The sequence below is a fragment of the Manis pentadactyla genome, chromosome 4 (genome assembly GCF_030020395.1).
Source record: "Manis pentadactyla isolate mManPen7 chromosome 4, mManPen7.hap1, whole genome shotgun sequence".
Lineage (NCBI taxonomy): Eukaryota > Metazoa > Chordata > Mammalia > Pholidota > Manidae > Manis > Manis pentadactyla.
The window spans coordinates 35,968,593-35,980,706 of record NC_080022.1 but is presented as its reverse complement, the minus strand read 5'-3'; the positions used below and the strand labels follow the sequence as shown (position 1 = coordinate 35,980,706).

Below are 12,114 nucleotides of genomic sequence, written 5' to 3'. Positions count from 1 at the left end.
TTCTCTTTTCTCCTTTTCGAAGGACCAACTTTTGTTGTCATTATTTTTTTCTATTAATCGTTCATCTTCTATTGCATTGATTTCTGTTCCTATTATTTCCTTCCTTCTGGTTGCCTTGGGTTTAATTTGCTCTTTTTCTAGATTCTTAAAGTAGAAGCCTATGAGATTGATTTTAGCCCTTTATTTTCCTGTAATGTAAACCTTTAAACCTATAATTGTTTTCAAGCACTGCTTTAACTGCACCCCACACATTTTAATATGTTGTGTTTAGTTAACATTTACCTTGAAATATCTTCTAATTTCCTGGTAATTTCTTCTTTGACGTGGGTTGTTAGAAGCATGTTATTTAATTTCTAAATATCTGGGGACTTTACAGATATCTTTGTATTACTGATTTCTAATTTAATTCCATTGTGATCAAAGACCGTACTCTGAATGATTTCTGTCTTGGTAAATGTTTCATGTCTACCTGAAAAGAATACGAATTCTGTCATTCTTGAGCAGTGTTTTGTAAATGTCAATTCAGTCAGTCGTTCAAGTCTTCCTTTGTTTTTCCAGCTTGTCCAATTGTTTTGTCAATTACTAAGACAGAAGTGTTTTAATCTCCGTTTGTAATTATGGATTTGTCTGTTTCTCCCTTCATTTCTGTCAGGTTTTGCTTCACATATTTTGAATCTCTTTTATTAAGTATGTACACATTGAGATTATGTCTTCTTGATGAACTGATCCTTTTATAGCTGTGTAATGTTTTTCTTCATCTCTGGTAATATTCTTTGTTTTGAAGTCTATTTTGTTGGATATTAATGCAACCATCAATGTAGCCAAGCTATCTTTTAATTAGTATTTGCATGGTATATCTTCTTCTTTCCTTCTACTTTAAATCTATATACAAACTGCATCTCTTACAAGGTAATATATAGTTGTGATCTGTTTTCTTATCCAGTGGGACAGTGTTTGACTTTCAAATGGAGTCTTTAGAGTTTTTACTATTTCATGTAATGTAACTCTAGATATGGTTGGTTTTTAGACTCCTACTGTTTTTCTATTTGTACAATCCATTCTTTGATCCTTTTTTCCCCTTATTTTGTCTTCATGTTAATTGTTTTAGTATTCCATTTTCTCTCTTTTATTGTCCAATTAATCATATCTCTTCACCTTTTCTTCTAGTGGTTGCTTTAGGGTTTACATTATATATATCTTTTAATGTATCAAATTTACCATCAAATAATATTATACCACTGCACTTTTAATGTAAGAAACTTACAAAAACATACTTTCATTTCCCCCTCCCATTTTTTGTGCTATTGCTGTACATTTTACTTCTATGTATGTTATAAACCCTACAATATATTATTTATATTATATTTGCTTAAAATTTTTTGCTTACATATGTTTCTAATGAAAAAAATCTTTCATAATTATGCATGTATTTACTATTTTAGTTCTACTTGTTCTTTTGTATAGAACTAACTAACTTTCTATCTCATAACATTTTCTCTTAGCCAGAAGACTTCCTTTAATATTTCTTTATTGACGGTCTGCTGGCAGTGATTCTCTTAGTTTCATTTTCTGAAACTTTTTTTTAACCTTCTTTTTTTTTTAACCTTCTTTTTTGAAAGATGTTTTGTTGAGAATGGAATTTGAGGATTTTTTCCCCCTGTCACCTTAAGGATATTGTTTAATTATCTTACATAGTTTGGGATGGGAAGTCAATAGTCATTCTTAATCTTGTTTGCCCTGTATGCACTGTGTCTTTCCTTCTTTGATGGATTTCAAGATTTTCTCTTTTATCATGGGTTGCTAGTAATCTGATTATGGTGTGTCTTCTTGGAGTTTTGTGTTTAACCTGCTTGGAATTCATTGAACTTGAATATGAGGGAGTATAGCTTCCATCAAATTGACTGTTTTCATTTCTTCAAATATTCTCCTGCTTTTTTTCAGGGACTCCAGAGAAGATGCATGTAAAACCACAGGTCACTGAGGCTCTGTTAATTTTTTTTACCATCTTTTTTTCTCTCTGCTTCAGTTTGTTTTTATTTTCCAGCTTTATTTAGGTACACTTGACAAATAAAAATTGTATGTATTTACGTGTATAGTGTATTGTTTTGATATATGTATGCATTGTGAAATGATAGTTAATTAACATTCCATCACCTCACATAGTTCCCTTTTCCTTTTTTGTGTGTGTGGTAAGAGCACTTAAAGATCTGCTTTCTTAGCAAATTTCAAGTACACAATATAATATTATTAACTATAGACATCAGGCTGTATATTAGATGTCTAGAATTTATTCATTCTGCATAACTGAAACTTTGTTCTTCAAACTTTGCGCTTCAATTTGGATAGCTTCTCTTGCAATGTCTTCAAGTTATTAATCTTCTACAGTGCCTAAACTTCTAATTTGCAGTGTCTAATCCCATTGAGGGAATTTTTCATTACAGATATTATATTTTTTAGCTTTAGAAAATCTTTCTGGTTGTTTTGTGTCTTCCATTTCTCTCCTCATCTTGTTCAGGTTTTTCTTTAGATCCTTAAACATATTTATAATATCTGCATTAAAGTCCTTGTCTGCTAATTCCATTCTCTTTGTCGTTGATGGATCTGTATCTGTTGAAATTTCTCTTCCTGGTTTGAGTCACATTTTTTCTGCTTTTCCACATCTCTAGTAACTTTTGATTGGATATGGGAAACTGTTCATGTTAGGTTGCTGAATATTTGGATTTTATTTTCTTGCTTTAAGAAGTGTTAAGTTTTGATGAACAGTTAAATTATTTACAAATCAGATTTATTCTTTTGAGATTTAACTTTTAAACTTTTTAGGGAAGGTCTAAATGTAGGTTTACCACTAAAGCATAATCCCTCTTGTATCCTAGCTGTTCAAAAAGGTTTCTTCATTTCAGCTGGACAAAACTAGAATATCATCCAGTGTTGTGTGAGCTCTGTACTCATAATATTTTTTACCCCAAAACATGTGGGTTTTCCATATCACACTGTTCTCCAGTTCTCTGTGGACACAAACTGGGTGTCCAAATCAATTCAGTTCTGACCCTAATTACCCCACAGATTAAGGGCTCAGTCTCTCAAGACTGACCTCCCACTCTAGACACCAGTCTCAAGTAGTGGGTCCTCAGAGTAACCACTGACTCAATTATACTGTCTGACTTGGCTACAAATCAGGGGTTCCCATGATCCCTTCCTTAAGTTCAGTAATTTGCTATAATAGCTCACAGAATTAAGGAAAATACTTTACTTACTATTACGAGTTTATCATAAAGGATACAATGAACAGCCAGATAAAGACATACGTACATAGGGTAAGGTCCAGAAGGGTTTTGAGTGTAGGAGTTTCTGTTCCTGTGATGTTCGGGTGGGTGTCCACTCTCCTGGCACATGGATATATTCACCAATCTCCGAACCCCAGAGTTTAGGGATTTTTATGGAGGCTTTATCACATAGGCATAAACAATTATTAATTCAACTTCCTCTCCCCAGTTGATAGTGGTAGGGCTGGAAGTTCCAAGCTTCTAATGGTAGCTTGTTCTTTTTGATAATCAGTCCTCATTCTGAAGCTATTCAGGTGTCCCCTAAGAGTTGCCTCATTAGAACAAAAGACGTTCCTATCACCCAGGAAATTCTAAGGGATTTAGGAGCTCTGTGTCAGGAATTGGGCCAGAGATCAAATATGTATTTCTTATTCTATCACATCCACCCATTAGTCGTTCTTTGCCTGTTCTCATGGAATCTCACTTCATGCATGCCCAGATTAGTGGTATTCAGCCAAAGACACAAGGGAACTTCTAACCTCTGGCACTCTCCCTTGCAAATCTAGGCTGCTTCAACTTGTCTAAACTCTGATATCAGTCTCCTAAATCAGCTGACTCTCCTACTGTGCTTGGGATCCCCGTCCCTGTACTGCTATTCAGAAAGCCCTTCCAGGCAGAAAACCTGGGTGACCATGAAGCTCACCTTTTGGGTTCTTTTTCTGAGGGATCACAACTTTTCATTGCCTGTTGTGCATTGTCTGAGAACTTTATTTCATATGTTTTGTCCAGTTTTCTAGGTCTTTATGGCAGGAGGGTAACTGGTAACAATTTCTCTGTCATGGCTCAAAGTGGAAAACCTTCCTGTGTCCTTTTGACATGTTCCCATCATTCATTGAGCACTTCTTTAATTTCTGTCATAATAAAATACTTCAGTCTCATTTTGTACTTTTTCTGCTCTAGCCCTGGAATCTGCTGTTTTTCCAAGAAGCTCCAGTTTCCTTTAGTGAAGGACAGTATTTAGAAACCAAGATTAGAGGTATTCAGAGTACTTATGGCTACTGGAGTACTGCTGCTTCTAGGCACTCTCAGTAAATAGTTAGGAAATGTATGTGTGTATATATATGTGTATGCAGTCACATACATATTCATTTGTAAATATTTCTGTATCTATTGTGCATATGTGGTATAATGCATTTCTAGTACATCGAAGATTCTTTTAGGCCTTCCCCTATTTCTGTTGTAAATAAATACCCTCTCTGTCAGTTAAAAACGTGGCTTCCATTTTCTCAGTATATTTATTTGTTCATTCAGTTTGCTTATTTGTTCTTGTTTTTTTATTGCAGTATCTTTGATATACAATCTTATATTGGTTTCAAACACAGTCGTTCAACAGTTACCCATATTATTAAATCCTCATCCCCTCTAGTGCTCAGTTTGCTTATTTGTTAAATGAAAGAAATCTCCCTGCCAGACCAGCTGTCTTCTCCACCTGCCAGCTCTGCAATTACCCATAGTGTCACTGTCCATCTGCGCTCTTCAGTGTTCCCTCATACTCTCAGTTGCTGGGTTGACTCAGGTATGCTAGGAAGGGCAGAGAAGAGAAAGATACAGAAGGGTATTTTCACTGAGTCACTGTTCTATCATGCATTTGTTCATTAGTTCGTTTATTCATTCACAAATAACTGACTTATTAGTATATAAGTATGGATCAGGCAGTATGCCTGGAGAAACAAAGGCAAACTAAACATATAAGGCTCTCAGCTCTCAAGTAGCCTAAATTCTAGTGGGAGTAATTGAGAAATAAATAGACAAACAGTTGCATTGCAGTTTGTTAGGTGCTCGGATAATGAAGTACAAAGTGTGTAGTGTGGACTTACAGATAATTTCCATGAAATACTAATTTTTTGCATTGTTGATAGGAATTAGGTAACATGCATTTCCCTGGTTAATTATATTTATGGAAAGTTAAGTTAAACAAATTTAAATAAGTTTCTTTACCACAGGACTTCTTTATATAATTTAGTACAATAATGTAATGAATCTTTATACTAAGTCTCTCAAATTCAATTGACCATGCAACCCTTGCTTTTGTTTATGGAACATTTCAGGGAAAAAAGTGTTTCAGGGAACATATTTTGGGAAATATGGATTAATGTTATTTGAATGTTATGGTTCTTAAACTACTTACAGTTATTAAAACCTTGAATAGCTAAAGATTTAAAAAATTTTTTAAGTAGAAAGAATTTTAGTTAAAATCTTTTTGGAGATATAATTCACATACCAAACACTTGAGTTGTTTCATCTTTTCGGCTATTATGAACAGTGCTGCTCTAAACATTTATGTACATGTTTTTCTGTGGACATATGTTTTCCTTTCTCCTGGGTATATACCTAGGATTAGAATTGCTGGATCATATGGTAACTCTATGTTTACCCTTTTTTGGGACTGCCAGATTGTTTTCCAAAGTGGCTGGACTGTTTTACTTAATCACCAGCAATGTATGAGAGTTCTAATTTCTCCACATCCAATGCTTATCGTTATTTATCTTTTTAATTATAGCTAATCTAGTAAGTGTGAATTTGTATCTCATTGTGGTTTTGATTTGTATTTCCCTGATGGTTAATGATGTTGAGCATCTTTTCAGGTGCTTATTGGTCATTTGTATATCTTCTTTGAAGAAAAAAATCTATTCAAATTTTGTCTACTTTAAAATGGATTATTTGCCTTTTTATTACTGAGGTGTATAAGTTCTTCTAGATGCAAGTCCTTTGTCAGAGATACATGATTTGCAAAAATTTTCTCCCATTCCCAGAGTGGTTTTCTTTGCTTCCTTGATAGTATCCTTAGAAGCACAAAAGTTTTTAATTTTGATTTCCTATCTATTTTTTCTTTTGTCACTTGTGTTTTTGATGTTATAACTAAGTAACCATTGCTTAATCCAAGGTCATGAAGATTTATGTCTACACTTTTTTCTAAGAGTTTTATAGTTTTAGCTCTTATATTTAGGTCTTGAGTTAATTTTTGCAGGTAATGTGAGGTAGGGCTCCACCTTCTTTCTTTTGCATGTAGCTAACCATTTGTCCGAGCACTGCTTGTTGAAAAGACTCTTCTTTTCCATTGGACTGTCTTGGTGTCTTTGTTGGAAATCAAGTGACCATAAATGTGAGGGTTTATTTGTACACTCTCAATGCTATTCATTTATCCATATGTCCATCCTTATGCCTGTACCAACCACACTATCTTGGTTACTATAGCTCTGTAGTAAGTTTTGAAATTTGAAATTTGGTTAGGCTGTTCTGAGTCCCTTGAATTCCATATGTATTTTAGAATCACCTTGTCAGTTTCTGCCAAGAAGCCAGCTGGGTTTTGACAGGGAGTACATTGAATCTGAGACCAATTTGGGGGTTGCTATCTTAATATTAGGTCTCTTCATCTTAAACATGGGATGTCTTTCCATTAATATAGGTCTACTTTAGTTTGTTTCAACAGTGTTTTGTGGTTTTCAGCTCCATGCACTCTGTTGATTAAGTTTATTCCTAAATATGTTGCTCCTTTTGATGCTATTGTAAATTGAATTGTTCTGTCAATTTTATGTTCAGATTTGTCAGTGCTAGTATATAGAAGTTCAATTGATGTTTGTCTTTTGATCTTATGTCCTAAAATCTTGAAGCCCTCATACTCTTAATAGTTTTTTTTTTGTGGATTCCTTAAGATTTTCTATATACAAGACCATGCCATCTATAAATGGAGATCATCTTACTTTTTCCTTTCCAATCTGGATGCCTTTTATTTCATTTTCTTTCCTAATTCTCTGACTAGAATCTCCAGTACAATGTTGAAAGGAAAGGGCAAGAGTGGAATCCTTATCTTATCATTTCTGACAAGTTTCAGACTTTGGCAGTATTTCAAATTCCTTTTACCTTCTATTATATCTTTTTTGGGAATACAGGAAATGAACTTTCCAAGGGTTCTTTCTGTTGCTAATTTTTCTATATGGCTAGAAATGAATGAGTTTTCTTTCCAAAGTAAGTGCTCATCATTAATGTATTACCTTGGCTTTTCATGCATAAATCTAAAATGTTATTGTTATTTACAAACATGTTTCTGGTTTTACAGAGTTTATTTTGAGTGATTCAGGATAAAAAGTAAACTATAGTTCTAATACACTGATAGAAATGAAAGATAAACATGATTGGAAGAGCCCCCTATGTTCACTTATTCATGTCAAGCCATTTTTGTGGGAGAGGAAAGGTTAGTTCTCCCTAATGATAATCATAAACCCAACATCCTAATTTATATTAACTAGCTATAGTTATTTTTGTGAATAGATCTGTCTCTTAAAATATGAGTATTTTTTTCAGCTATGCTAACTTTGCTATATGTTCTATAATTTCAGATAGCCAATTTTAAAATGGACCTTCAATTTCAAAGGATTGTCTCTGGTTAAAGTATTTCAGGATTTCATTTAAGTTGAAATCAGCAAACATAACACTATCTATAATGTGCTGGTGCTATACTGGTACTGGAATGTGAGGCTTAATAAGTCCCTGTCCTCAAAAAGTTTATTTTCTAGCACTGATAAATAATCAATGTTCACTTTTTATGATTTTATAAACTTTGTTCACCCTATGCTTTACTTCCAAATTCTTTTTTTACCTGGCTAATTATTCTTTTCTCTCTCAATTGTTTCTCAGGAACTTTATTAGTTTTCCTGTGTTCTGGGTATAGACATCTTCCCTGGAGCAGGACATTACAAGTCATTTTGGCAATAGCGGCTTATTGAAATTTCTTCAGGGAACAGTGTGTACCAGGAGTTAACAAACTTTTTGTTAAAGGGCCTGGTAGTAAATTTCTTAGGCCTAGTGACATACAATCTCTTCTTTAGGCATATTCCTTTTTGTTTTTTAAATAAACTTTTACTATGGAAAGATCATTATTAGTTTATAGGCTTACAAATAGGCTACAGTTTCCAACTCCTGATCTGTACTGCCTTTCTGAAAATATGTTTGCAGATCACTAAACTCCACTAGATGGTCCTTGAAAAAAGGGATTCTGTGGTCTAATTAATTGGGGAAGTGTTGTTCATTATATCATTCTCTTGGAGATTTATAAGGCTCATTAGCATATTTAGCATATTAAAGACTTCTAAAAGGCCTTCTGTATAAAAGCTTTTTTCCTCAGTGGAGCTTTGTGGATTTGTGTTTTATGTGTGCATGTGCATTACCTACTTGTGTTCCATAGAAACAGATTCTCAGAATACCTGCCTGTATAGAATTTGTAGATCATCTCCTGATCATAATTTATAGTTACAGACATATGTTCAATTGTTTTTCTCTACACTCACTACTTTGTCTACACCTACTTGAAAGTTCATTTAAAAACGTTCTATATACTTATGTGACTGGATTGTGAGTTTGAAATTTAAACATGTAAAAGGATTTACAGTATCTGATTTCTCTGTTAATCATTTTTTGACACTGCTAACTTTTTTTTCCTCTTAACCAGGAAAAGTGGGTTGAAGTTGCCTCAATGAAAGTACCTAGAGCAGGCATGTGTGTTGTGGCAGTCAATGGGCTTCTGTATGTTTCTGGAGGTCAGTCTTCCAGCCATGATTTCTTGGCCCCAGGTACTTTGGACTCAGTTGAAGTGTATAACCCTCATTCAGATACATGGACAGAAATTGGTAACATGATCACCAGTCGTTGTGAAGGAGGTGTTGCTGTCCTATGAAATAAAAAGCATAAGAGAGCACAAGAAACATTTTGAAAATACAGACTCTGACCTTCTGCAAGTTACATATGTATTTGGTGACAGGACCTTCTGATTTTATTGAGTTTTCCATGTATTTGATAGATAAATGACTATAGAATGATTTTTCTAAGAATTTGAGTAAGAATGGACATGGAATATATCCTAAATTAATAAAGAGCTCACACAGATTTACCAAGCTTACCAGTAGAAATACTGTTTATGCTCTAGAATTCTCCGGTTTGTGGTAAAGTCCTATTTGTAAAAGTGATTTTCTAGAATCTTCTTGGCAAATAACCCCCTTTAGCTGCTTTTCCAGCGCATTTCCAGCTGTAACATGACCCTTATGACCCTTATGTAATGTAAGAATATCAGTGAGACAGTTTAAAGATATCTATACATTTCATGATTCAATTCAGAGCACAATTTTCCATGACTGTAGTTTAACCTACAGAGAAAAGTCAATGAAACAACTTTCTACTTTTATTTGATGTCAGGAGTCTTCACCAGCCCCAAACTTCTTGGCAACTCTGTATGTAGGAAATATCTAGCTATTTATGTAGATAGGTAAGTTTTCTTCTATGGATAATAACATTAAAAAGCTCACTTATGTTTTTTGTCTTGATGCTGGGAATACAAGGGAGGGATTAATAGGAGGTTCTTAGTGACAGTCCTTTATTATAATAGGATAATATAATGGGTGATAGAGCCCAGCAGGTGTATGTACCTAATACATTTCTTCCCTATTTTCTAGTTACCAAAAATGTCTGTTTAGCTTTAGGAAGAGGGAATTTTATTAGATTATCAAGCTTTATAAAGCTTACTTATACTTGGGCTTGCCCAAGTATACACTTACTCCAAATTATGGTCTGGCTTGGAGAAGGTGGAATTATAGGTACCTGCTAAACTTTATAAATAGACATTAACATTAAGTGTAAATTGAAAGACCTCTCATCCAAAACTGCTTCTCAAAATTTCTCATTATTCCCTAAGAAGCATTCTAAGGAATTATTCTCTGTCCAGTTCAACAGAAAGATTGTTCATGTACATGATCATCACTTTGAAGTTCTTTCTACTAGTAGGTTGGAGACATATGTATTAAAGGTCTTACATATATTTAGGTTTACCTAGCTGATTCCAGGATTTCATGTGTATATCCCTGGTTTCCTCTTTTCTTTACTAAAATCCTTTGGTATATTGTTATAGGAATCAGCAGCTTATTTAGATAGAAAACCTTTGGTAAGCACTAAAGTCTCAGGTAGCATTCACATCCAAAATACTTTTTATTTTCCCACAAGGGTACTTTATAACATAACCACATGCATGCATTAAGAAAAGTTTATATAGTGCAGACAGAAAGCTCTGTGTCCCTTTCTTTGGGGTATCCTAATCTGAAGGGTCACAAATGCCTGGTTAGGATCTGTAAAATGTCAAAGAATGAAGTATAAAGATAATTTGACTATTTAAGCTCTAACTCATGTGTCCTTAATATTTCTAGTTACAGAGAATCTACATTTTGGTCCAAAAGAGATACACAAAATGCTCCTGTACTTTCTCATTATTGCCTGGTGCCAACCTAAAATGGCACTGTAAAGGGAGACAATTTGTACTGCTGTGGCAGAGATGTAATGTCAAGACAATCAGTGTTTGGACTTAATAGTTACAGACAATCCCTGAAAGTAGGTCATTGTAAATATGCTTATTATTTCCTAGGTAATAACATTGTTTTAAAAAGAATATATTAATAAAGTATCTTGATTTTTGCTTTTCATTGTATTATTAACTTAGTTTATTAACTGCATTCCTGGAATACCAAACTAGTAGGATGCCCAGGTTTTTAGTGTGTTTTAATTTTAGGGACTTGTACTTTTAGTTTTACATTAATTCTGTTTTCTGAGCACTATTAATATTATCTTCCTTCAAGATATTTGACAGCTCAGTATGCTCCTAAATATCCTGTCCAGTGAACTTAAAATTGAATATACTTAAAAATCAGTGTTCTTAAAGAATTATATACTGTAATTCACTTGCAAAATGCATTCCACTGCATTTGTTTAGTGAAATTGGGTAATTAGCCTAAAAATATGATTTGCCCCTATACTGAAAGACAATGAATTTGAGATCAGAGAAAAGTCTTAAGTTTGCATAGTTCTCATGCAATTTAGAAGGAAAGGAGTTTCCTTACCAAAACACTGAGTCTGAGCAATCTGAGAAAAATATCCTGAAGTGTATAAACTTTCTTTGCTTCAATATCAGTCTGTATTAAGCTATTCTGTACGTTAATAATGAAGGATCTTGTGGTGGTTTCAGCCACAAGCTTTAACTGGTAAGCTTCTCTGTGATCACAGTGTTTAGCTTTAAAGTGTTGTATTTGTTTTTTAATGGTGCTGTAACAAAGTACCATAGAAATTTAAACAAAATAATTTATTGCCTTACAGTTTTGGTGGTAGAAGTCTAAAATCAAGGTGTTGGTAGAGGTGGTTCCTTCTGAGGGCTAAAAGGGAGGGCTCTATCTGTTCCAGGCTTCTCTCCATGGCATGTGGATGGCCATCATTATGTTCACATGGCATTCTCCCTGTATGTTTATCTCTAATTTTTTTTATTACAATGAATACAACATAATGTATAATATTACATTACAGCCTACCCTTATGACCTCGTTTTAGACCTATTAGGTCTGTCAAGACCCTGTCTCCAAACAAGATCACATTCTGAGATATTGCGGATTAGGACCTTAATATATAATTCACCCCATAGCACTGTGAAAGTAAACTTTGAAAGATTTATCAAACTAGACTTTGATAAATCTCTTCACAGCAAGAATCACTGGAGTGATTTATACAAAGATAACACATATCAGGCGATAACATTTCCTGATTATTTTCCTATATGATTTTAAATGTTTTTTTTCATGACTACAATTCTTTTTTTTTTTTTTTTTTTTTTTTTAGATAATTATTTTTTATTGAAGGGTAGTTGACACACAGTATTACATTACATTAGTTTCAGGTGTACAACACAGTGATTCAACATTTATATACATGATAATTCTAAGTACCAGCTATCACCATACCAAGTTGTTACAATATTTTGACTATATTC

At 33.7% G+C, this 12,114-nt stretch overlaps 1 protein-coding gene across 5 annotated transcripts in view; it reads left to right on the top strand.

Moving 5' to 3' along the window:
• IPP (intracisternal A particle-promoted polypeptide) overlaps positions 1-12,114 on the top strand; it is a 51,689-nt gene that overhangs the window by 26,306 nt on the left and 13,269 nt on the right. For 3 of the 5 annotated variants that reach the window (XM_036893079.2, XM_036893080.2, XM_036893078.2), the window contains exon 9: positions 8,770-10,780. The exons of 1 other annotated variant lie outside the window; for it this stretch is intronic. In XM_036893079.2, coding sequence (XP_036748974.1) covers positions 8,770-8,994 — 225 coding nt within the window. In that variant the 3' untranslated portion in view covers positions 8,995-10,780. Of the gene's footprint in view, positions 1-1,941; positions 10,781-12,114 lie in introns of those variants that run through there. One more of the 5 variants, XM_057500171.1, reaches the window with a different exon arrangement.